The sequence below is a fragment of the Eretmochelys imbricata genome, chromosome 6, assembly GCF_965152235.1.
Source record: "Eretmochelys imbricata isolate rEreImb1 chromosome 6, rEreImb1.hap1, whole genome shotgun sequence".
In the NCBI taxonomy this organism is placed as follows: domain Eukaryota; kingdom Metazoa; phylum Chordata; order Testudines; family Cheloniidae; genus Eretmochelys; species Eretmochelys imbricata.
Window position 1 is genome coordinate 29,198,913 of NC_135577.1, and position 25,842 is coordinate 29,224,754.

A 25,842-nucleotide genomic window follows, 5' to 3' on the forward strand; every position below is an offset into this window, starting at 1 on the left:
GTGGAAGGCCGGGCTGCAGGGGGCGTTGTGGGGCGGCTGCGGCGCTGTCTGTCTGTGGGAGGCCGGGCTGCAGGGGGCGCTGTGGGGCGGCTGAGGCGCTGTCTGTCTGTGGGAGGCCGGGCTGCAGGGGGCGCTGTGGGGTGGGTGAGGCGCTGTCTGTCTGTGGGAGGCCAGGCTGCAGGGGGCGCTGTGGGGCGGGTGAGGCGCTGTCTGTCTGTGGGAGGCCGGGCTGCAGGGGGCGCTGTGGGGCGGCTGAGGCGCTGTCTGTCTGTGGGAGGCCGGGCTGCAGGGGGCGCTGTGGGGCGGCTGAGGCGCTGTCTGTCTGTGGGAGGCCGGGCTGCAGGGGGCGCTGTGGGGCGGCTGAGGCGCTGTCTGTCTGTGGGAGGCCGGGCTGCAGGGGGCGCTGTGGGGTGGGTGAGGCGCTGTCTGTCTGTGGGAGGCCGGGCTGCAGGGGGCGCTGTGGGGCGGGTGAGGCGCTGTCTGTCTGTGGGAGGCCGGGCTGCAGGGGGCGCTGTGGGGCGGCTGAGGCGCTGTCTGTCTGTGGGAGGCCGGGCTGCAGGGGGCGCTGTGGGGCGGCTGAGGCGCTGTCTGTCTGTGGGAGGCCGGGCTGCAGGGGGCGCTGTGGGGCGGCTGAGGCGCTGTCTGTCTGTGGGAGGCCGGGCTGCAGGGGGCGCTGTGGGGCGGCTGAGGCGCTGTCTGTCTCTCTCTCTCTGGCTGGCCGCGGGGCAGGGTTGTTGGGGCCGGGCCCAGCAGCCGCGCGGCGGAGAGCGCTGAGCCCCCCTGGCCGGGTGAGCCGCGTGCGGCGGGATCTGGCCTCTCGCGGGGCTGAGCAGCTGGGGCCGATGCAGGAGTCGCTCCCGTCCCCGCAGTGGCGTGAGGGGTCGAGCCCCCGGGGAGGGGAGGAGGGAGCGGGCCGCTACTTGCTCCGGGTGCCCGCCGCGCCCCTGCCTCGCCCGGCGATGGGCGGAGTCTCCTGCCTCGGCCCTCTCAGACCGGCGGCTGCCTGGGCGGCCGGGGGAGCCGGTGCCCCGTGGGGTCTGCGCGCTGTGGGCTCTGGGTCCGTGGGTGGAGGGGCGGGGAGCCGGTGCCCGGCGGAGGCGGGGTGGGGACCTGGCTTTCGGGCGGGCGGGTGGGGTGGCAGGAGGCAGCAGCGCTCTGCGGGATGCGGCGTTCGTGTCGTGGCGGGGAAGGCGACACAGGTTGTGGTTGCGGGAGACGCCTCGGGGCCGGATTAGCTTTTTGTGGGCCTGGCCCCACACACATTTGTAGGGCAAGGTGCAGGGGGGCTCGGGGCGGTCGGGCTCCGGCGTGACGGGGGGGCTGGGGCACGGAGCCGCGGGGCGGCGGGAGCAGCCCAGCAGGAGGGCCCTGGTTACAAACCTGCGGCTGCCAGGCGCACACTGGCCTGGGCGGCCCGCAGGCCCCTTCCCCTTGAGGGCGAGCCCGCCCCACACCTCCCCCGTGCCCAGAGACCTCCCCCAATGGCCTCCCACCACAACTGCACCACACCGCTCCCCGCCCAGAGACTTGCCCACCGCCTTCCTCGCAGCCCCCCCACCCCCGTCACAGCCCCCATATTCCTGAGGCGAGTCTGCACCAACGCATTAAAATTTCTGCGCACTATGTTTTAAGATTCTGCAGAGTTTATTCGTCAATAAATAAATGTGGAGGCTCCAACATGGCAGTGGGGAGCACAGACCACTGGTTGCATGGAGGTGGGAGATTACCCTGCAGCCTCCCCCCACCCCATCCTGGGACAGGGACTCGGCCGTGAGGGTGTACCCGACCCTGATGCAGTGCAGGGGCCAGGCCTGCCCCAGAAACACCCTGGGGCCTTTCCCATTCCCTGCCCCCGGTGCCAGGCGCATCAGGTTGTGGGCGAACAGGCTCAGCCTGGCAGCAGGATCCAAACGCAGAGGGACTTAGTGTAGGGCTAAGAGAGTTCTCTGTGGGGCAATCTGGGTGCAGGAGGCTCAGTGGGAGAGTTGGATGCACAGAAGCTCATTGGGGGGTTTCAGGGGCAATGGGACTCTGCAGGGGATCCAGGTGAAGGTGTTTGGGGCTCAGCGGGGAGGGTGAGATGGGGTACAGGAGAGATGGGGTTCATTTGGGTGGGGGTGCAGATGTTTGGGGCTCAGTGGGGAGGGTGTCTGGAGGGCTCATCGGCGTGGTTCAGATGCAGGGGAGATTGAGCTTGTCAGAGTGAGGGTTGGATGGGCCTGTTTAACAGGGGAGCCCCAGTTTTTGCCAAGGGGATGCCGCACCTTGGGCTCCAGCGTTCTCCTGCCCCTGCTTTCCCTTCCCTTCCTCTCCCCACTGCTCCATCTCCTCCCCATCCCACCCCGTTCCTTTCCCCCTGTCTCTTTCCCCCTGCCCCTGCTTCTTCCTACCCCGGCTTCCCCATCCCCTTCTCTTCTCCATCCCATGCCCCTTCCCCACCATTCCATCTCTTCCTCTCCCCACCCCACCCACTTCCTTCCCCACTGCCTCTTTCCCCTAAGCCACAGCCTGCCCCTGCCCTTCCCCACCATAGGCACTTACTGTTGTACAGAAAACAGGATGGCTCCCAGCACACAGAACGGGAGCTCAATCTAGGACCCAGAAAGTGGCATCTTCTGAGCAGCACTCTCTTTGGGCAGCTCTGTGCTTGCAGAAAGGGTTGGGGAGGCAGTGGCATGTGACTCTGTGTGCCCCCATGCCTTGCCTCTGTTAGGGGATACTGCCCCCCCCCAAACTAAGCCCATGTGTGTTCTCCACTGCCACCCCCCTCCCTTTGCTTCTCCGTCACTTTTGAAAGGGAAGCAAAGAAATCTGCAGGGGATCTGTTTTCATTCCCCCAGGAGTACTCCATACAGAACACCCACTGCCCAGTGGCCCTCCCCCTGACCCTCCAGAGACCTACTCCCCCACGCCCTTTCTGCCCCCCAGCCACACTCACTGGCCTGCTGGCAGTGACTATGTCCATACATGGGCTGAGCCTGCAGCACTGCTGGGGCCGGTCAGGGATCCCTCTGGCCCCTTGGAAGCGGCACAACCAGCCAGGGCAGAGTGGGAGCCCGGCCTGCCCCGGCCAGGCTCCCTCAAGACCCACATGCCTGGAGGGGGCCAGTAGGGCTGCCCCTAGACATTGTGGTGCCCTATGCCGTCCCCTGCAGGGGGGAAGAGGGGCTGCACCCAAGGTGTGTGGGGGGCAGGAGCAAGCTTGGGGGGTAGGGGAGAAACCACCCTCCAGCACAAGCTGGCGGAGCAGGCTGGGTCGCTCCCTTTCCTGCTAGCTGGTGATTGCAGGGGGGCCTGACCCCACACTCATAGGGTGTTGGGAAGTGGAGTGACCCAGCCCCAGTCTGCTCCACTCTGCTCCCCTGGCTCCCAGCCTTGGGACTGGGGGGCACAGGGGAACCACCCCCCAGCACTCACTGGTGGTGCGGCTGGGAGCCGGTGGAGCGGGCTGGGGCTGGGTCACTCCACTTCCTGCTACCCACTGAGTGCAGGGAGAGCCTGACCCCTGCTGCAGTCCCCCAGGACTTAGCTCAGGGGAAGGGGTGGGGTGAAGTGCGGGCAGGGCTAGGGTGGAGCAGGGGCAGGAAGAGGCGAGGCGGGGGTGGAGCAGGGTCGGGGATAAATTTCCTGGCCTGCTCAGCCGGCTGGGAGATCAGGCTTGAGGCTGGAGCAGCAAGTCCGGACACCAGGGCCCCTTCTGAGTGTGGCCCAGCGCCATGGAGCCACTGGTGCCATGGTAAACCCAGTACTGGGACCCCTCCGTGGTTTGGTAGGGACAGGGATGCTGCCAGCTCTTGCCTGGAGTCACTCCCCACTTATCTTTGTTTCTAGAGAAGCAGGATTGCTGGAAAACTTCTGGTCCAGAGATTGTGCTGGATTTTTGAAAAATGGACCGGAATCCTTCGCCCCCTTCTAGCGATGCTGAGGACGAGCAGGCAGCAGGGGATTCCATTGGGAACACAGTCTACAGCAAGCATTGGCTGTTCAGTATCCTTACAAAACTGATAGAGGTGCGTGATAAGTGCCATTTCTCGGTCTCTGAAGATGTGCTGGGGACACTCTTAGGTACTGAGCTCTTTTTGTGTTAACAGATGACCTGCAGGTTAAATAATGGGTGTTGTAACATGTAGAGAAAGTGACCTCAGTAAGTAACCAGGGATAAGATTGCTCACTGTTATAAGGAAGGTGAACAGCTGTTTAAGCTAAAGGACAACTTTGGTGCAAGAATAAAGGGATGTAAACTGCTCATGAACAAATTCAGGTGGAAATTAAAAGAATGTTTCTAGTCATTAGAGGGGTGGAAGCAGCATCCCAATAGGAGTTGAGGGGCAGCCAACACAATTAGTTTTAAGAGAGCACTCAAGAAATTTATGAGTATAATTTATAAGTATGTATGACAAATATGTGATGTAGGGGGTCAGGGCTCAAGAGCCCTGGGATTCACTTCTGGTTTATGTCTCATGTTCCTAAAAGCTTATGCTTCATGGTTTTAGTCAGCCACTGGTGGGGGGTCAGGAAGGCATTTCCTGGCCCACAATGTATTCTGGGGGTGTTCTTTTTTTATTTCCTTCCTCTGAAGCATCAGGGATGACCAGGGCTGGAGATAGGATACTGGATGGGGAGGGCCAGTACTCTAAGTTGGCATTCTTTCTCTCTCAGATGCTTGGCTGCCTGGTTCTTGCTCACATATCGTTGTATGATTTGATAACTTTAATGTAGCTAGCCCAGTGCACACAGTTAATTTGTTATGAGAAATATATCTTACTCACCTGTGTGTAATATCTCTGCAAAGGAAGTAATACTTGAACATTTCAAGAGAGGACCTCATACCCTCTAACAAATGTTGATTAAACTTCCCAGCAATCTGTCAGGTAGGTAAATATTGTTGTCCCTGCTTTTTTAGATGAGTAAATTGAGCCCAGGTGAGGTGAAAGGCCTGCATATCGTTCAAGGAAAGTCTTTTCTGCCCAAGAAGATTAATTTAGAAAATGCTTAAACATGAGCAGTACAGTTTTGGAAGGTCTGAAAAGAGTAGATTGTTAGTGTCGTCTGTCTTTGGATAACTAAAGCAATAGATTGTCTTGAAGAATTCACTGTCACTCCCTTACTGTTGCTCCATTTTCTTTTTACTTCACTTGATAGGTCATTAGCCCTGAAAAGAGTGACTCCAACTCGAATCGTGAGGAAGTGCAGACAGAGCTAGATGAAGAAATGGAGAATGACATTTGTAAAATGTGGGACATGTCAATGGACGAGGTATGTTGGTGAGCAGCCTGTAATGAAGTATTGAATTCAACTGTAAAGCTGAGAAATTTCTCTGCAGTGCCTCAGCCTTTCACTGAATGTCTTCAGTCGAAATGCTCCTCTAAGAAGAGGATTGATAGCGCTGGTTAGTGGAAGACTTAACAAGCACTCTTTGCCAGCTTCCGAACTTGGATGGTGTTGCTCCTTCTCTATTCTAGTTGGTGCTATCTGCTGAGGATCCCCTAAGCAGAGTACGCCTGGTAAGTTGACGTAAAAGATGCCTGTCCCTATCATGAAACTTTTTCAAGTACCAGGCTGAGAATTGCAAGATTTTTTATGTGCTTTAAAGCAAACACTATCTCATGAAGAAAGACCTTCTATTAGATATAGGCAGTTGGGTCCCGGGAAGGGAAGGGGCGGACACCAGGATGGAGTTGCATTGGTGCTAAAGTCCAATATCTTTTCATATGTTAAGGAGATTTAGAATAAAATCTGCTTCTGTCACAATAATACAAGTATATGCACTGACTTTAGCAGTGCGCAAGGAAGAAATCAATGAATTTTATAATGATGTACAGAAAGCAATACAAGAAGTTTGAAGACAAGATAGGTTATAGTGTTGGGAAACTTTCATGTGAAAGTAGGATTGGACTGGATTTCTGGGATGGAGCAACAGGCAGATTGAAACTCAATGAAGAAAGCAATAGAGGAGAGAAGCTACTAAATTTCTGCCTACGCAACAACCCAGTGATAATGAACATGCTGTTCCAACAAAGAAAGCTGATGAGGGAGTGGAATTGGCTATCACGTGATGGGCAAAGTAAGAATATGATAGATGATGTACTTGTGAATCACAGGTGGAAATCAAGTGTGTTGTCATGCAGATTATTTGTGGCAGATATTGGATCAATTCATAAGTTAATGTTGGCATTGATGGGGTTGAGGCTGGGCGCAACTGAAAATGTGCCGAGAACTAAAATCTATGACCAATTTATCGGGAAATGTGTCAGGAAAGAATACAAGGAAGCTGTTCAGAAAAACATCATGTTTCTGGTGAAAGAAGAAATGAACATTGAAAAGACATAGAACAGTGTTTTGTTTTGTTTTTTAAAAAAAGAGGAATACACAAAAAGAAGTGTGACACAAGTTGTATTGAAAGATAAGAAAACTGAATGGGACATATGAGTTGAAGCTGTCAACAGTGAAAGACAAGTGGAGGCAAATAGTTGAGGATGAAGAAGCAAAGCACGAAGGAGGGAAAGAATATTCTGAAGAGTTGTACGGAGTCTGGAACACAGTAGATGAAATGGTCCCTGAAAAGAATGGAGAGGTGCATAAAGCAGTGCTTGCAGAGGGACAGACCAGATTTAGACCAGGATGGAGTATAAAAAGTCAGCTCTTTGTGATGAGACAGATATCAGAGAAGCAGATATAACAAATTTGGTTGTGTTCTAACAACTTTAGAGATTTTAAACAACCTTTTGATAGCATTTGGCAGAAAAGATTATGACAAGTCTTGAACATATGGCATCCCCAAGAAATTGATCAAGCTGGTAGAAAACATTTACAGGAAGTCAATGAGTGTGGCGAGAGTAGACAAGAAGCTGATGGAAAGGTTCAGGATAACCATAGGAGTGAGACAAAGATGCACGCTTTAGCCAAATTTGTTCAGCTTCGTCCTGGAAGCAGTATTGATTAGCACTGAGAGATAATATGACTCCTCTTATTTCATGTGGGAGGATTGTGAATCACCTTAGATTCACAGAGGATGTTGATTTCCTAGCATTGTCCAAGGAAGATTTACAGAGAATAACTGCCAGGTAGACTGAGAAAGCAGGAAGTTTGGACTGAAGATCAGCATGAGGAAGGCAAAAACTCTGACAACTGAAAGATCAGGGAAGAGGACAAGATCAAACATATCTACAGTTGTGTGTCTCTATTTTCATTTGTCATTGACTGTAATTGACAAGCCTACAGGGCTTGGTAAGATAACTCACCTGTCATAGTGAATCTGACAACTGCTTGATCCAGCCTGATTCAATGAGGGAAACATTTGATTTGCATGTGGAAATTATATTTTAAAAAGGAAAAAAAAGTCTAATTAACACTTTTTCTCCCCAGGATGTTGCATTATTTCTCCAAGAATTTAATGCCCCTGATATATTTATGGGAGTGTTTGCCAAGTCTAAGTGTCCTCGACTTATTGTAAGTATAGATTAATGGAAAGTGCTGTCCTAGGTGAACACTTGCAAAATATCCTCCCCTTTCTCCTTCCTTCTTGTTTTGTTTGTATAGGAGTTGAATGGTAAGGTGGAGTTGGGGGGTGGCTTTTAAAATAAACTACAGCCAGTGCTTCCAATCTTCCTTCTGCTCTTTGGTCTATGATCAGTGCTTAGAAAATGTTACAGGTCTTGAATGTAGGTATTTGTTCTGGTCTCCCAAGGTGATTTTGGTCTTAGTGGATTATCAGATATCAGTACTTACAATTCTGTCATTCTTATAATCACTTGTCCCGCCCCCACCCCCCACCCCGCTTTTCAGCTCATGTGATTTTAGCAGTCTGTATCTCACAATCCACTCTAGATAGGAATTAAGATTAGGAATTCCAGAAGTGCTCAGTGTTGTTGTGACGGGTCTGGTACTGCAGCGCCCCTTTGTGGCGGGGGCGGGGGGGTGTTGGGGCCTAGCCACTCCTATGTTCCCACGCCTGTCCTGTAAGGGCGTTCCAGTGTGGCCCCATGGCCGGCTTTCCTGTGCTTGCCCCTTAGTCGGGGTAGTGGGACCTACCCGCTTGAGTCCAGGTGTCGCCCTGAGTATCGGGCAGTGTAGCCCGACGGACAGGTCCACATAAATCGCTCCCCATGTTGGGGTAGTGCAGCCTGGCGGCTGGAGTCTATACAATCCCCCTCGCAAGCAGGGTAGTGTGGCCTGGCGGCCGGAGTCTATATAACTTACCCTGCACCTTGGGGCAGTGTGGCCCGGTGGCTGGAGTCTATATAACTCACCCTGCACCTTGGGGCAGTGTGTCCCGGCGGCCGGAGTCCATATAACTCCCCCTCAGGCAGGGAGGTGTATCCCAATGGTGGGAGAGGTAGGGGGACCCGGGCCTGCCCTCTCCACCGGGTCCCGACCCAGGGCTCTTCTATTGGCGGTGTTTCCCCTCGTGCTTAGCTCGGCGGGGATCCGCCCGCAACACATCGAGCGTCAGCGCAGCTTTGATGCTGCCTGTCTCTAAGATGCCCCTGGGTCACTTCCTACCCTCAATGTCGCCTTCTCCACTCCTGCGGGGGGGGTCCTCCGGTCTGTCCCCTCTGGACAAAACCTCCGTCCTGGGCGTTGGGTGTGTCCTGGCTTGGCTGGCCCCTGGATCTGGGAACTTTGGGTGTCCCTCCTCCAGAGCTGGCAGTGTGCCTCCTTCTCCTCCCGTGGTCAGCCCAGACTGAGCACCTTTGCAGGCTTTTATACTTACTCCCCAGTTGGCGCATGCCCAGCAGGGCTTCCTCTGCCAGGAAGGAAGGGTTAACCCCCACGATACCAGTGTGGGGCCACTCTGCCCCGTCACAGTTGTCTTAACTCCACTCGCACTGAAGTCAGTGGAAGAAGAATTAGGCTAATACTGATGGCTTTTGAAAATCTCACTTTTAATGCTTTATGTCATTTGAAAGTTGGGTTCCAAATTCTCTGATCATATATGCCATGGCATTGGCGTCTCTCCTTAGCAATTTGAGACAGTGGCTGCTAAAATTGTGGTGTAATTTAAAGGTGGTGAAAAAAGATGGGAGTAAAAATGACTTTCTTTTTTACCTTTTTACCTGTCAGGGCTAGAATCCAAACTTTACGTTACTGAAGATTTGAGATTTCAAGGTTTCCAGTGACATTTGTTATTAGCACTAGTTATTCACAAGATACTTCAGAGTCCTTGATCTCAGTGTAGAGCTGTACATTCTTTTGGTCATTGTCCAGGAGTGAATATAATCTGTTGGTGATATCTGCTGCATTTTGTTTTTAAAAATACTGCAATCAGCAATTGAGGTCTGTGAGGGGTTTATTGAGAAGATCCTTTCTCTTGTCAGGAGGCGAATATGTCATGGGATTGCATTTGTGTGCTGAGTTCTTTGTTCTTATGCTGTTCTTATGCTTATGAATCCAGCTAAGCTCCAAACTGATTTGCACAAAGTATCTATTTGTCTGGCCTATCTAACGAAACCAGAGAAGTTTGTTTCAAGGTATATTCATTTTTGATTTTTTAAACCCTTAACTATGATAAGCCTGAGGAATACTTGCCATCATTTGTCCATAGTATAATTAGCCATCAGTGCATCCGAGGCATTCCTACATGACATCTCTAATGGAAACATTCAGTCTGTGTGGAAAGTGAACGCTAATACTAACTCATGTAGAAAAGAAGTGAGAACCAGCTCCCCCACAGTTAGATGTGTACCCTAAGGGTACCTATATTGCATTGTCTAATCCCACTATAATTTGACTTCACAGGAAATCTGTGTGGGAATATTGGGTAATATGGCCTGTTTCCAAGACATATGCATGTCTATTAGTAAAGATGACAATCTTGGGTGAGTTTGTTTGTGTGTGCTTTTGCTTTGCATCATGTGTGTGTATATGTTTACAAAATATGGATTAAACATTAAGACTCTTTTTAGTCTTAGATTTTTGACCAAATAGATTAGGGTTAAATGTTAGAAAATTAATTTTATTGTAAATATTTTTGTCTCTGTAGTCGTTTCTTTTATTTATTTTTTTTAACAAAGAAAGGGTCATTTATTGGGCTTGTCTGTCTTGAGAAGTGCAATGCAGATAAATTAATCCACTGTTCTGTATCTCACACGGGTTATGTTAAGAGGAGGAACAAAGTTTCTCGTTCTCTGCCCCAACTTAGTTCAGGCATTTCAACTGACTAGTTGCTGAATGGAAGATAATGCCGCTTGGAGAAATTTTCAGTGCTAAAAAAAGCTATGATGAAGAGAAGAACTATCAGTTAACCATGAGTCTCCTCCTAACACTCATCATAAACCCTTGAGCATATATTGATAGATGCCAAGGAATGCATTTTTGTCTGAATTTTTAGAATTGGAAATATCATTAATTTCTGCACAAGTAGAGGAGGATTTTACTTTTATGTTGCGGCAAACTGCTGGTATGAAAAATTGATGTGAAATTAATCCTGTTCTAAAATTAATTTTTTTTAAGAACAATTCAGTTAAACTTCATATTGTAACTTTTATTTACAGACAAATATTATTGCAACATTTATGTGATTCGGACTCTCCTACTTTGCTGGAAACAAGCAGGTAGGGCATCTTGTTAGCAACTGAAATATTGATGTTTGATAGTTTTAATGTGTTCTAATGCTTGTAAATAAAATCCTTGAGAGTGGGCTGATTATTTTGTTTTCTCTCCCTTTCCATTCTTAAGTTCCACAGTGTACTTGGATTTCATCCCTCGTGGGCTTGATTTTTTTTCTCCATTGTACCAGTAAGATTAGTGTAAATCCACAGTAACACTACTGTAACTAGGACCTGATCCACTATATTTTAATTACATGCAAAGCTAAAATTGCAATTATTGTCTAGGTTGTTGTTAACCTGCCTCTCCCAAGCTGAGGTGGCCAACATCTGGGTTGAAAGAATCCGAGAAAACCCATCCGTGTATGACTGTGTTTGTTTTATCATGTCAAGCTCTACAAATGGTAAGTTGCCAAGTAATTTGGGTATTGGTGTTGATAGATAAAACGTAATGCTGAGGTACATCTGAATTGTAAAGACAAATTGTTTTTTTTTTAAAGTGTAGAATACATTAAAAATAGTAAACTTCATGAGTACAGAATAAACTGCATGTACTCTTGCAGGTTTTATAGATCTGTCCGATCCCTAAAGAAAAAGGGAAGATTGAAATCGGCCCTAGATTTACATCTGTGCAGGATCAAATTTCTTTCATTAAGGCAAATCACGTGGTCCTTATTGAAGTACATGTACTTGGCATTTTTATTGTTTTAAAACAAGCCCATGTTTTCAGTTATTCCAGTGTAACATTGTATCTCTTTTTAAGGTTTGCTATCTAAATGCACTGTTGTCTTGTTAGAACTAAACTGAAAAACACTTTTAGAAAAATAAGCCAAGTAATAGGCAGCTATTCTGTTTCTTCTTGTAACATTACAATTCTTACACTGTTTTAAGCATGTACCTTGACTGACATTTATAAAAATGTGTTTTTCATCTTCAGCTAAATAAAAACAGCAGAATGTTTATGCAAAAATCCTAAAATTTCAGCTTTTTGACTTAGAAGAATGTCATCCCTACTGTTCCCTATTTTAAGAAATAATAATACTTTGCTCTTCTGTTTGAGGGTCTTGTATGTTTGATTTCAGTGGGACTACTGAAAGTGTGAAGTGCTACTCAGCATGAATATTTATTCTAAATTCTGTTTTTTGTGTGTTAACATGGGTAAGCATTTTGTATGCTAGTTTTTCATTATTCATCAAAATTTATTATGTTTTTGTCTGTGCAGTTGAACTGCTGGTTAAAGTGGGCGAGGTGGTGGACAAGCTCTTTGACCTGGATGAAGAACTAATGTTAAAGTGGATTAAAAATGGCTCTTGTCAGTCAGTGGGACAGTCTACAGATGATTCCCCAGAAGAACATCCAGATTTTAAGATTGTACCTTGTGTACTTGAAGCAGCAAAACAAGTCTGGTACGTGTGCTTTATCTCCTTAATTTTGGGGCTAGGGTGACTGCTGATTATCTTCTTGCAGCCCAATCCTGAAACTCTTGACTTCAGTGGGGCTACTCCTATGAGTAATAGGATTTGGTCCCTGTGATTTGTCATATAAAAGTGCCATGATGATTTATTCTAAAGTTTCTTGTTGTTTGTGGGCCAGTTGGATAATCCTTGTATCCTAGTGTTCATGAAGAGTCATTTTTCTATTAATAATGAACTCATCTGTTTTCTTTTGTTTGATGTAGCTCAGATAATCCAGAGGGGCTTGATGTTTATATGCATATCTTGCAGCTCCTAACCACAGTGGATGAGGGCATTCAGGCTATTGGTAAGACACTTGAATTGTTGTATATTATGGAACAATGCTGCAGTGACGTTAGATCGTGACAGATACTTAAGTAAAAAAAATTCTCTCCTTGAATCGGTTTTTTTCTTTCTCAAGTGCAATCTCCTGATGGAGGAAAAGAGACTTGGACTTTACTTTATGGTCTGGTTTGCCATGAACTCTGCCAGCCAGATGATCCACCAATCATCATTCAAGAGCAGAAGAGTGTATTGGCCTCTATTTTGTCTGTACTGTCTGCCATGTTTGCTTCACAGATACAACAGGAATATGTCAAGATGAGAAAAAGCAAGTATCATTTTTAGTTCCTGTACAATTGATGACTTTAGAGTCATGCCAGTAGTGGGATGGCATGTTAATTTAATTTATTAGTGGTTACTCAAGACTGGTTTAGGGCACAGAATTGTTACAAGTTTAGAACAACATAAAGGTAACAAATTGGCCCATTATAAAGAAAGGGGTGACTTGCAAAATTTTTATCTAAACCAGAGTTCAGATTTAAATGTTTCTAAAATTCGGGGGGTATTTGGAGCTGGATTTTCAGCTGAGTCTTCTCTTTACCAGTTATGGTGATAAGTAATAGAACTGCAAAAATAATACTTGTTAATGACAGAGGCTGGGGTTGCAGTTATTTTAAGAGGTAGGAGGGAATTCTGCATTTAATTCGTGCATTTTTATCATTTGCATCAACCATTATGAATGTCTCTGAGAAATGGATGAAAACATAGGCTAGCCTTTAAGATGGAAAGGAGTGACATGGAATGAGAGTTGATTTCTTTAGGAGCAGAAAATTACACTGCTCACTTTGGTTGGCAGTTGGGTTTATTATTGTGCAAAGTTTACTGTACTACCCTCTGTTTTCCTTTCTTCAGATGGTAACTAAATTGAATGGCTTACAGCAATGTCCAGGTTTCCTTTGCTATTGGGTCTGGGCTTGGTGCAGCCTAGGTATACAAGTAATGGGGAGAGGGCTCAAGGAGTTGGACCTGCACAAGGTAGCACATACCCTTCCAGTAAAAGGGGGGAAATTGGTTTGGCTTAGGCATCAGAAGCATGGGAGGTATTGTGCTTTCTGTGAACTATTGCTGGGGAAATTCCCCCATGCCATGGAGCTATGTCTTTAAAGACACATGGCCTGCAGAAAGGAGTGGTGTGCAGTTATGATAGAGAGTGAGATACCAATTGTATGTAACAATTCCCAGGTCTCTCGAGTTTTGTCTCCTGGATTGTGCTATCTCCTGACACTTTTAAAAACCTTATTGACAAACAGTGACATATACAGATAACCTATGGTCTTGAAGCAATCTGAATGTACATTTCTACATCCTTATCAAATCTTTCTTCATGTTTCAAAATGGATCCTCTTGACAGTATCTGGGAAAAAAAACCCAAATCTGTCTTTCAGTTTGTAAAACTGTGGTTTCCTGTTTTGTATATTAGATATGCCTCTGATTGGGAGTTTGATTCGAATCTTACAAAACATGGAGGACTGTGGGAAGAGATCTTTTGATAACTCAAAGAAATCACAGCCAGAGGAGACTAAGAAGTCGGGAACAGTTGAGGAAGACTTCCATCTGAAAATCTTGAAGGATATCTGTTGTGAATTGCTTTCCAATATGCTTCAAGAATTGACTAAGGTAAAGAGAAAAATTTTAGGAGGATTTTATGCAGAGGAGGGAAAGAGGAAATCTTATTATTCAAGGGGCATTTTCTTCCTTTTCTTTGCTCAAAGTACAACTATGTACCAGAATTGAGTTCGGTGAGGTTCTGATTAGAGAAGTGACTGGAGGCACAACTGTAACCTATATGGCACAAGATAGAGACCAAGATATTTCTGAGGACTTCAATCAGTTTATCTCACAAAGTAACCTGCTTGATGTACATTGGTAATTCCTTGTTGCATGTGAATTAATGAAGTTCAGTCAGGGAAAGAATACATGTAGGTCTTTATTTAAGTGGCAATTTCTCAGCTCCTGGCTAAGAAGTTCTGAAGATTTTTTTTGTGAGAGCATTTAAACTGAGAGAATGTTTTCCCATTTTCTATTCGGTTTTGCGTCAACTATTGTCTCTAGACTGTAAGCTTTCTTATTTATATGATATATTTTACCTGCTTTACAATACAAGGACATGTATATGTAGAGCCCTTTATTTTCAGTTTTTATTTTGTTTGATTTTTCCCAGGAATTTATCAGTGTTTATTACCACAACAACAAAAACAGGTGAAAATCAGTGCAAAAAATTATTAATAATTTTTCTGGGTAAATATTGGGGTTTATTTTGGTGGATGAAAAGACGGGGGGGAAAGTATTCAGTAGATTAATGCTCTGAATTCCATTCATCAATGTGGTTTGCTGTAGAATTAAAACACAATGCCACCTCTGAGTGTAAGAACCAGTATATCTCTAATCCCCAAATAAAACTTTTCGTTTGAATAAAAAATGTACTCTTGTAGCCTTAGAACTATTAGACTATGAATATTTACATTTAATAATTGGGACACATCGTGTGCAGCGCATACACTCAACTTCATCCTTTTCTCCTGTTTTTGGTTTTTTAAAACTTTTGAGTGCTTCCTTGAGTTCTGAAACATATTCTGATACAGATTTTCGTTTTCTTCCCATTTGTGTATGTCAGATCTTTAAACCGTTATCTGCTAACAGCTTGAAATGTGTACGTGGTGGGTGTGAGATTCAGCAGTACGTTCGCTTGTGCATGCACTTCAGAGCTTGTGTGCGTGCCTGTGTACATCTCGTAGACTGATTTGTAGCTTTACTTCAACGGGCAGCTTTGCTCATACACACAGACTAGTGTATTCTCGTAATACAATACAATGCATGAGATATCTGTATTTTCATAGTGGAACAAGTTATTTTTTATATGTTTGAATGATACAAAAGTAGGGTGGAACTCAGGAAAAAAAAGAATAATACTTTTTTGTAAAACCTGGGAGTTTTTTGGTAAAAATCAGTTTAAACTGAAAACGAAGGGGCTTATATATATGACACTATGCACGTGGCTGTGAGCTTATGTATTCAGCAACTGTTTATGAAATACTAGTTGTGTTTATTTTTTACTGTTGTTTTCTAGGAAAACATATTAGAGGGATTGAACCAGGGATATCTAAATGAACAGAAATGTTCCTGTGCGTTTCAGAATCTTTTACCACTATATTTCACTTCAGTGAGTATGTGACAAAATCTTTAACATGGGTGAGAACATGCAGGGCAATTTATAGCCAGGTTTAAAGAGGGCAGGATTACTCTGACATAAGATGCAATATCGGATGACACATCAGACATTCATATTTTCTTTCCTTTTTTTTTGGCTCACATCAGCCAAAACTTTGAGCTAGATCATCAGCTAATGTAAATTGGCAGAGCTGCTTTGTTTTAATAGAAAAAAGAAAAGGAGTACTTGTGGCACCTTAGAGACTAACCAATTTATTTGAGCATGAGCTTTCGTGAGCTACAGCTCACTTCATCAGACGCATACCGTGGAAACTGCAGCAGACTTTATATATACACAGAGAATATGAAACAATACCTCCTCCCACCCCACTGTCCTGCTGGTAATAGCTTATCTAAAGTAATCACCAGGTTAGGCCATTTCCAGCACAAATCCAGGTTTTCTCACCCTCCACCCCCCCACACAAATTCACTCTCCTGCTGGTGATAGCCCATCCAAAGTGACAACTCTTTACACAATGTGCATGATAATGAAGTTAGGCCATTTCCTGCACAAATCCAGGTTCTCTCACTCCCTCACCCCCCTCCAAAAACCCACCCCCATACACACACAGACTCACTCTCCTGCTGGTAATAGCTCATCCAAACTGACCACTCTCCAAGTTTAAATCCAAGTTAAACCAGAACATCGGGGGGGGGGGGGGGGTAGGAAAAAACAAGAGGAAATAGGCTACCTTGCATAATGACTTAGCCACTCCCAGTCTCTATTTAAGCCTAAATTAATAGTATCCAATTTGCAAATGAATTCCAATTCAGCAGTTTCTCGCTGGAGTCTGGATTTGAAGTTTTTTTGTTTTAAGATAGCGACCTTCATGTCTGTGATTGCGTGACCAGAGAGATTGAAGTGTTCTCCGACTGGTTTATGAATGTTATAATTCTTGACATCTGATTTGTGTCCATTTATTCTTTTACGTAGAGACTGTCCAGTTTGACCAATGTACATGGCAGAGGGGCATTGCTGGCACATGATGGCATAAATCACATTGGTGGATGTGCAGGTGAACGAGCCTCTGATAGTGTGGCTGATGTTATTAGGCCCTGTGATGGCGTCCCCTGAATAGATATGTGGGCACAATTGGCAACGGGCTTTGTTGCAAGGATAAGTTCCTGGGTTAGTGGTTCTGTTGTGTGGTATGTGGTTGTTGGTGAGTATTTGCTTCAGGTTGCGGGGCTGTCTGTAGGCAAGGACTGGCCTGTCTCCCAAGATTTGTGAGAGTGTTGGGTCATCCTTTAGGATAGGTTGTAGATCCTTAATAATGCGTTGGAGGGGTTTTAGTTGGGGGCTGAAGGTGACGGCTAGTGGCGTTCTGTTATTTTCTTTGTTAGGCCTGTCCTGTAGTAGGTAACTTCTGGGAACTCTTCTGGCTCTATCAATCTGTTTCTTTACTTCCGCAGGTGGGTATTGTAGTTGTAAGAAAGCTTGACAGAGATCTTGTAGGTGTTTGTCTCTGTCTGAGGGGTTGGAGCAAATGCGGTTGTATCGCAGAGCTTGGCTGTAGACGATGGATCGTGTAGTGTGGTCAGGGTGAAAGCTGGAGGCATGCAGGTAGGAATAGCGGTCAGTAGGTTTCCGGTATAGGGTGGTGTTTGTGACCATTGTTTATTAGCACTGTAGTGTCCAGGAAGTGGATCTCTTGTGTGGACTGGACCAGGCTGAGGTTGGTGGTGGGATGGAAATTGTTGAAATCATGGTGGAATTCCTCAAGGGCTTCTTTTCCATGGGTCCAGATGATGAAGATGTCATCAATATAGCGCAAGTAGAGTAGGGGCTTTAGGGGACGAGAGCTGAGGAAGCGTTGTTCTAAATCAGCCATAAAAATGTTGGCATACTGTGGGGCCATGCGGGTACCCATAGCAGTGCCGCTGATCTGAAGGTATACATTGTCCCCAAATGTGAAATAGTTATGGGTAAGGACAAAGTCACAAAGTTGAGCCACCAGGTTAGCCGTGACATTATCGGGGATAGTGTTCCTGATGTCTTGTAGTCCATCTTTGTGTGGAATGTTGGTGTAGAGGGCTTCTACATCCATAGTGGCCAGGATGGTGTTATCAGGAAGATCACCGATGGATTGAAGTTTCCTCAGGAAGTCAGTGGTGTCTCGAAGGTAGCTGGGAGTGCTGGTAGCGTAGGGCCTGAGGAGGGAGTCTACATAGCCAGACAATCCTGCTGTCAGGGTGCCAATGCCTGAAATGATGGGGCGCCCAGGAGTTCCAGGTTTATGGATCTTGGGTAGTAGATAGAATATCCCAGGTCGGGGTTCCAGGGGTGTGTCTGTGCGGATTTGATCTTGTGCTTTTTCAGGAAGTTTCTTGAGCAAATGCTGTAGTTGCTTTTGGTAACTCTCAGTGGGATCATAGGGTAATGGCTTGTAGAAACTCGTGTTGGAGAGCTGCCGAGCAGCCTCTTGTTCATATTCCGACCTATTCATGAACCTGAAGCAAATACTCACCAACAACCACATACCACACAACAGAACCACTAACCCAGGAACTTATCCTTGCAACAAAGCCCGTTGCCAATTGTGCCCACATATCTATTCAGGGGACACCATCACAGGGCCTAATAACATCAGCCACACTATCAGAGGCTCGTTCACCTGCACATCCACCAATGTGATTTATGCCATCATGTACCAGCAATGCCCCTCTGCCATGTACATTGGTCAAACTGGACAGTCTCTACGTAAAAGAATAAATGGACACAAATCAGATGTCAAGAATTATAACATTCATAAACCAGTCGGAGAACACTTCAATCTCTCTGGTCACGCAATCACAGACATGAAGGTCGCTATCTTAAAACAAAAAAACTTCAAATCCAGACTCCAGCGAGAAACTGCTGAATTGGAATTCATTTGCAAATTGGATACTATTAATTTAGGCTTAAATAGAGACTGGGAGTGGCTAAGTCATTATGCAAGGTAGCCTATTTCCTCTTGTTTTTTCCTACCCCCCCTCCCCCGATGTTCTGGTTTAACTTGGATTTAAACTTGGAGAGTGGTCAGTTTGGATGAGCTATTACCAGCAGGAGAGTGAGTCTGTGTGTGTATGGGGGTGGGTTTTTGGAGGGGGGTGAGGGAGTGAGAGAACCTGGATTTGTGCAGGAAATGGCCTAACTTCATTATCATGCACATTGTGTAAAGAGTTGTCACTTTGGATGGGCTATCACCAGCAGGAGAGTGAATTTGTGTGGGGGGGTGGAGGGTGAGAAAACCTGGATTTGTGCTGGAAATGGCCTAACCTGGTGATTACTTTAGATAAGCTATTACCAGCAGGACAGTGGGGTGGGAGGAGGTATTGTTTCATATTCTCTGTGTATATATAAAGTCTGCTGCAGTTTCCACGGTATGCGTCTGATGAAGTGAGCTGTAGCTCACGAAAGCTCATGCTCAAATAAATTGGTTAGTCTCTAAGGTGCCGCAAGTACTCCTTTTCTTTTTGCGAATACAGACTAACACGGCTGTTACTCTGAAACCTGTTTTAATAGAGTGATTTAAAAAAAAAAAGCATATCTGATTTCCAAAGAACGAAAAACAAATATATGTTTTTTAAGCAAGCTCAAACCTTCACTGGTATTGGAGCGAATTGTATTCTATAGATTAGTCTGTGGATGTCGTTGGACTCAATGATATCTCGTGGCAAGAGTTTAGCATGATTCAAAAAAGGTGTAGCTATTTATATAGATAACTAGAAGATCCAGTTCTACATCAGTAAACACTTAAAAAAAAAAAGTCTTGGAAGTGATATAAACACTCGTTTTTCAGGCTTCAAACCAGCTTCTAATTTTGGATGTTTGGGGGGCAGATTAATTTGTCCTATAACTGCCTAGTGCAGGGTTTCTTGCACCTTCTTCTGAAATAGTACTGTCTGCTGTCAGTGATAGGCTACTGGAATATATAGACCACTGGTCTGAGCCAGTATGGCAATTCCTTCATTCCATCTGAGTGTATTTGTGTTTTGTTTCATACTTGTGTTTTATTTCTAGGTGGAAAGTTTCCTTGAAGCGCTGCGTGAGGCTGATCAGACGCTTGCTGACAGTCTAGAAAAACGTTTCCCAAGCCTGAGGCTGCAGACATAAGAAAGTACATGGAATATTTTCTTCCTATGGAATGAGGATTTTGACTGTTTCTTTACAGTATTTTAGAAATCAACATGTCCATAAACTCAGAAGAATGAGTTTAACCCCCTTACCTGCAGATGGTATTTAAGAAATTTCACAGATATTCCTGGTTAATCTTGGATTAACCTGATCTGGGATGGGGAAGGAAATAAACTCACTTGAAGTCAGTTCTTCATCCTGCAGTCTTGTCAGCTTTTGTGATCAGAGGCTTTTGATTTCTAGCTGCTTATTTGAGGTGCAAAGCAGAACTATAAATATTCTTTTGTATTTTAATAACCTGTGAGCTTGTGCTTTTCATCTGTTGAAACAATGAAATGTATGGAATCTTTTAAAATGCTACTGACTCTCTTGCATTGTTCTTGGTAGGAGGGTTAGTCAAAAAGAAATCTTAAATATCTTCTAGCTAAGCAATCATTAATTTCTTCAGTCACCTCAGTAAAGCAGTTATATCACACTGATAAATGACTTGCTTTGTTTTGGAAGATCTCAGTAATGTGTGCAGATGTTATAGAAATTTTGCAACCTATTCTGCTACGATGTCTGTACATCTAATTTCTAAGCCCCTTTCACTATGGGCAATCTAGGGACTCTAGCTCCAACACAGTTTAAAATGAATTACTTTCAGGCTACACGGCAACTTCTGCTTGTTGTAGTCAAGTTGTCTGACGCAGAGTTATAGAGTAGATCTAGATTTAATCTCTTGCATACAAGACGCTGCTTTTTAGAAAAGCTCTCTATGCTTCAGTTCAGAAAAATATCAAACAGTTCTCGTTCCTTATTGATGTATGTTGTTATGTTGAATTATTTTGAATTAAATTAGAAATGGCTTTTTAGGCTGGGATTTTCAAAGATGCTTAAGGGAGTTAGATATCCCAGCTCCTACTGAATTTCAACTCTCTCAAATGCTTCTCAAAATCCCACTCTTCAGGTTTTTTTTAACTGCAGTACATTTTCATATGTTTTATCTGGGTGCAGTGCAGCTCATCTGTCTGCTGTGTTTGGACATCAAAGATATTACAGCAATATGTTGGCTCATGTCGTTTCTATAAACTGGAACTGGCAACAAGTAGACAAAATTATTTTGAGATATAAAGATACGATGGAACAAGTTCATGGAGAATAGCTCATTAGCATACATTCATTCCACAGTTATCCAGATTTCTCTAGGCTTCTACTTTACTTGTCCTGAGTTACATGTACAGGTCGTAATTATTGAAGATACAGTATCTGTACGTGTGCTAAGTCTTTTCATCCAAGCTTGTTTTCAGAGGTGGTATTACTCAGCCATTCCATCAGGTAATTGACAGCATCTCTGTTGTTGGCAAGGGGACTTAAAAGCTTGAAAATGCTGACTGAAGTCACCATAAGAATTGCAGTCATTTCTTGCATTTTTTATATGTTATTGGAAGCAGTTGGTAACTGAGTGGCTACAGGGTTTTCATACTACATTGGCATTTTTGAATATTTTATTAAAACTACAGGTTTATAATAAAGTTATTTTTAAAAAGCACTTTGGTTTTCTTTACTTTGTGTCAAATATGCCTTCCGAAGAACTGTCAAATATTTACTACTGTCTTGAGTGAAGGTAACTTCTAAGAATAGAACTGAAACCTGTTTCCTGTTGTAAATATCCTGTGAAACATGTCCTCCTTTACCAGAAATTTGTTTTTAACACTGTCTCTCAATATACTGTAAGCCTTTGCTTTGTCACTAAAGCTAATGAGACAAATTATCTTTCTTCCAGTGGAAGTAGCCTTCTGGCCTTTTCCCTACATTATTTTAATGATGCTTATCTAAGAGAATACCATAGAAGTCCCTTTATTGGGAAGGTACCATAGGTTTCTTTCAGCATTCACAATCTTTGCTTGTTTTCATCTCTTGATGTTTAGTGCTTTACAAACTCTCCTTAAAGTAACTTTCATAGAAATTGAGAATGGAGAAGACCTATTAGCTCATCTAGTCCAACTCCTGGCCAATAGAAAATCATTCCCCACTCCATATTATTAATGCTTTATGCAGAGGTTTTATGTGTTTTAAATGATTGGGTGGGGGCGAGAGGATTCAGCTGTTTCTGGAATTTTTTTCCCCATAGCCTGGGTAATATCTAGCATTGCAAGACATGGCCTGAACATTATATTCTGTGGAGAAAAAGTGACTGGTTTTAACTTTTTTTTTTTAAACAGAGGAAAATACACAGGATCTGTTTAGATTTGGGTGGCTCTAAATTCAGGCTAGTGTCCTATATAAACAGAAAATGTCAAAGGTCTATGTTGTAAAATCCCTGTAAAAATGGTCCCCAAAGATATAATATGAGTACTTCTCAGCATGCTGTGAGAATGGAAAATTCTCCGTTCCATGCATTCTGCCTTTTTACAACTAAGCCAACTGTCATTAAACAACATTTCATCTACAAAGTTTTAAGATTAAAAGGGAATTGGACTGGTAATGGGATATATTATTAATATATTGGGCTTTAGGTGTAGGGACTCCTCAGTGAACAGCTCTCCCCTCTGAAATTCTTTTTCCCACTGTTCTGACAGAGTGCTAGAATGTTAATCTTCAGGCCAAGAGATAAGATTCCAGCTCTTACTTTTCTCAGGCTCTTTCCTGTGGGAATGATTATCAGCATAGTATAGTTTATTGGTGGAGTAGAGTCCACTAGTGACATCAGCCAAGCTGCTGGGTTCTTTTTAATAATTAGGGTGAATTCCCGGCCTCATTGAAATCAATGGCAAAATTCCCATTGACTTCAGTGGGGCCAAGATTTCAATCACAATCTGTTCACATCCATTTGATAGTGACAAAAAATTGTTCCCAACTGATGGCTTGTTTGGCCTATAGGGATTAGCTGAAGATCCTTGTCCAGCCCCTGTTGGACTGCAGTCAATACAAAAAAACACTATTCTAGTTAAATTAATAGATTTTAAGGCTAGGGAAGGGTCCACTAGATTATTTAGTCTTACTTCCCGCATAACACAGGTCAAAGAATTGCACCCAGCTAACTCAGTATTGAGCTGAATAACTTGTTTGACAAAGGGCTTGTCTAATTGGGGAAATTTTGTGACACAGCTACAATGGAATTATTATTCTGTTATAATTATATCAGTACATATCCCTGTATAGACCTCTATTGTGGAATAAAGGTGATTTTGTGTGAGAAGAGTAATTACTCTGCTTCTAGTCTGCCATAAAATTTACTTTTATTCTGCAATAGCGGTCCATACAGGGACTTGTATTGATATAATTATAGCAGAATAATTATTACAATATAATTGTGCCAGAAAATTTCTCCATGTAGATATTCCCTAAATGGGAATGTAGATGGAACTCTCTCCTCACGACCCCCCAGAGTCAGCTCTTCATTGTCTGAGCTATGGTGTATTGTCAGGAGAGTGCAGGGAAAGGTGGTTTTTTTTTTGCTTCTGCAGCTCATCTGTGCTAGTCTATATATAAAGGGTTCAGGCTGCTGATTCACACCTTTTGCTGGTGCTAAATTCTCATGAAATGTTTGAAAGGCAAAAGTTAAGATTTTAAAATATTTTCAGTTGTGACATATTTCTTGGTGATAATCCCTTTCATGCTAATATCATTTAGAGCAGAGATCATGTTTACTGAGCCTGGGGACTTATTAGTGTGTGTTTTAAAAAACCCCCAGTATAGTGGGTAAATACAGTAGAATCCTAGTTTTGCAGCACTGTGATAGGAAACCTTGCTGAACAAAAATCTGGCAGCAAACGTGCATTTCCCCTGCACACTAAGCAAATATATGTAATATTTTCAGCATTCAGAAATGGTGCAAGTTATGTTTCTACATTAGTTGGTGGTTTATGTGTGTGGATGTTATGCAAGTGCAGTATCCATAATTACCACAAGGGATCTCTCTCAGCCTGGGCTTTTATATCGTGCTCCTGTTTAGATTATAATCTTTATTCTTAGTTTTGGCTCCCGTTTCCAGCCTTGTTATCATGCTCATTGCCAAACCAGAGCTATCTACATCATTGTGATTTTGAATGTCTATACCTGTTCATACAGGCAGGTAGCTTACTCCCAAACGGAATGGTTACCTTCAGTGACATCTTATCTTCCTTTTGTTAAAAGAAAGCTACATCTCTGTGACTAGTGCAGAGTTCTAAGAGAGAAACATATCAAAGTGCCGAACCAAGAAGACAGAGGATTTTGGTCCCAATGAAACTGAACTTGGCATGAACCTTTAGTGATCTGTGACAGCACCAAAATATTACAGGGATGGGAGATTTAAAAATCAAGAGAAAAAGCTTAGTTGGTTCTATGTACAAACTAGGAATTGTATTTGAAAACACTAAATTAGATTCATCTATGCTGTAATTCTGTTGACTTCAAGAGAATTACAACAGATTAATTTGGCCCATGTTTTTATGTAAAATTGCAATTTATATGACTCCTGTGGGTAGCTCCCTGCTGGTGGAGCACTGTCTCATAAAACCATAGAAACTAGAACTGGAATAGGACTGTTAGAACATTTAATCTATTCCCCAGCCAATGCATGTTTGTGCTCTACATCCCAATTTTTGTAGAGTGTTACCGTATAAATTTATATGTCCCACCTGGTGGGATTTTTACAATTTCCTTGTGGGGAGACTACACCACAGTGCTTAATGTTGGGAGATTTTTTCTCTAATATTCAGGCTGAATTTCTGCTTTATCAGTTTTATCCCATTAAATTTTTTAGTTTATACTCTCTCACCTCCCATATTTTTTTCCCTCTTTTGTGATTATATAGTTCTCACCCTTGTATATCTGTTTTATCTACCTTTAATCATTCTTCGTAAGGCAGGCTATCTGCTTCATTTGTGACAGTGGTATGAAAGACGCCTGATACAGGATACCTTAAAATCAGTTAACATTCTGTATGAATGGTTGGTTTAGCTACCAGAAGAGCATTGCTGTTGTCTTTTTTTCAGTTTTTGTTTTGTATTTTCTTTTGTCCTCTTGGATATTTTTCTTGTCTGGAATAAACCAAAATAACTTTTTCTTCCAAAATTTTTTGTTGATCACATACACACTCATTCCATATACACAGATATAAAAAACTATATTATACCAGAGATTTTTATGTAGCGTGTTTATTGAAGGTTAATGTTTGGCTAAATCCTAAAGTCCTTCTTCAGTTTCTATTTAGTCCTTACTGATCCCACTGACTTCAATGAAAATTTTGTCTGAGCAGTGGCTACAAGAGTTGGGATAAGCGCAAAGATCCAAAGTGTTATATGAATGAAATATCTGTACTATCTGGTCAAACAGGAAGGAAATACCTTTGGAATGAATATACTGTTCTACAATGTATTTTTCTTGTTAAATCTCTTCAACTGAACTATATCAGTGATTTTTTTTTTAATAACTAGCTAAAACCGTGTGTACAGAACATTCTTATATGGAAGAAGGTTCTGTAGCTAAGTAAAGCCCTGTCTACTCTGGCAAGTTTCTGTCCAGTAAAGCAGCTTTCTGCGCTGTAACTCCTGAGGTGCACACGCTGCCAAGCCACTTCGTGCGCAGAAAATGACCCCAATGAGAGGCGTACAGCTTTCTGTATTGGGGCTACACCACTGTGGTGCCAGTGTAGACACCCTGGTGTCTACAGGGTGCTGCGATTGGCCTCCGGGAGGTGTCCCACAATGCCTGTTCTCGCCTCTCTGGTCATCGGTTTGAACTCTGCTGCCCTGCCGTCAGGTGACCAACCATCATCCTCACCCCGTAAATTCCTTTGGAATTTTGAAAGTCCCCTTCCTGTTTGCTCAGTGATGCATGCAGTGTTTTCAGCACATCTTTCCAGGTGGCCATGCCTGCTCCACGCAACAGGTGATCCCCCACTTGGAGCAATGCTGAGCTGCTGGACCTCATCAGCATTTGGGGAGAGGAGGCTGTCCACTCCCAGCTGCGCTCCAGCCATAGGAATTATGAACCCTATGGACAGATTTCACAATGTATAACAGAAAGGGGCCATGACCGGGACACACTGCAGTGCAGGGTCAAAGTGAAGGAGCTGTGAAACACCTACCACAAGGCGCGGGAGGCAAACCACCACTCTGGTGTGTGCCCACAAGCTGCCAGTTCTACAAAGAGCTAGACGTAATACTTGGTGGCAACCAACCTCACCTTCATTGCGAAGACCACTGTG

The 25,842-nt window shown here is 44.2% G+C and overlaps 1 protein-coding gene across 7 annotated transcripts; it reads left to right on the plus strand.

Annotated features, from left to right (window-relative positions):
* Positions 1 to 677: 677 nt before the first annotated feature.
* Positions 678 to 21,198, plus strand: SAAL1 (serum amyloid A like 1). 7 transcript variants are annotated; one of them, XM_077818319.1, is made up of 14 exons: positions 678 to 788; positions 3,832 to 4,010; positions 5,143 to 5,256; positions 5,463 to 5,504; positions 7,366 to 7,449; positions 9,739 to 9,818; positions 10,494 to 10,553; positions 10,836 to 10,951; positions 11,770 to 11,953; positions 12,226 to 12,308; positions 12,423 to 12,611; positions 13,764 to 13,960; positions 15,411 to 15,503; positions 19,554 to 21,198. In XM_077818319.1, the coding sequence occupies exons 2-14, from the start codon at positions 3,888 to 3,890 to the stop codon at positions 19,644 to 19,646; spliced, it is 1,458 nt and encodes a 485-aa protein (XP_077674445.1). In that variant the 5' UTR covers positions 678 to 788; positions 3,832 to 3,887; the 3' UTR covers positions 19,647 to 21,198. The 7 variants fall into 7 exon arrangements, with proteins under 7 accessions (XP_077674445.1, XP_077674449.1, XP_077674448.1 ...); XM_077818322.1 differs by lacking the exon at positions 678 to 788 and adding an exon at positions 1,039 to 1,057; XM_077818320.1 differs by lacking the exon at positions 678 to 788 and adding an exon at positions 1,078 to 1,199.
* The last annotated feature ends 4,644 nt before the right edge of the window (positions 21,199 to 25,842 follow it).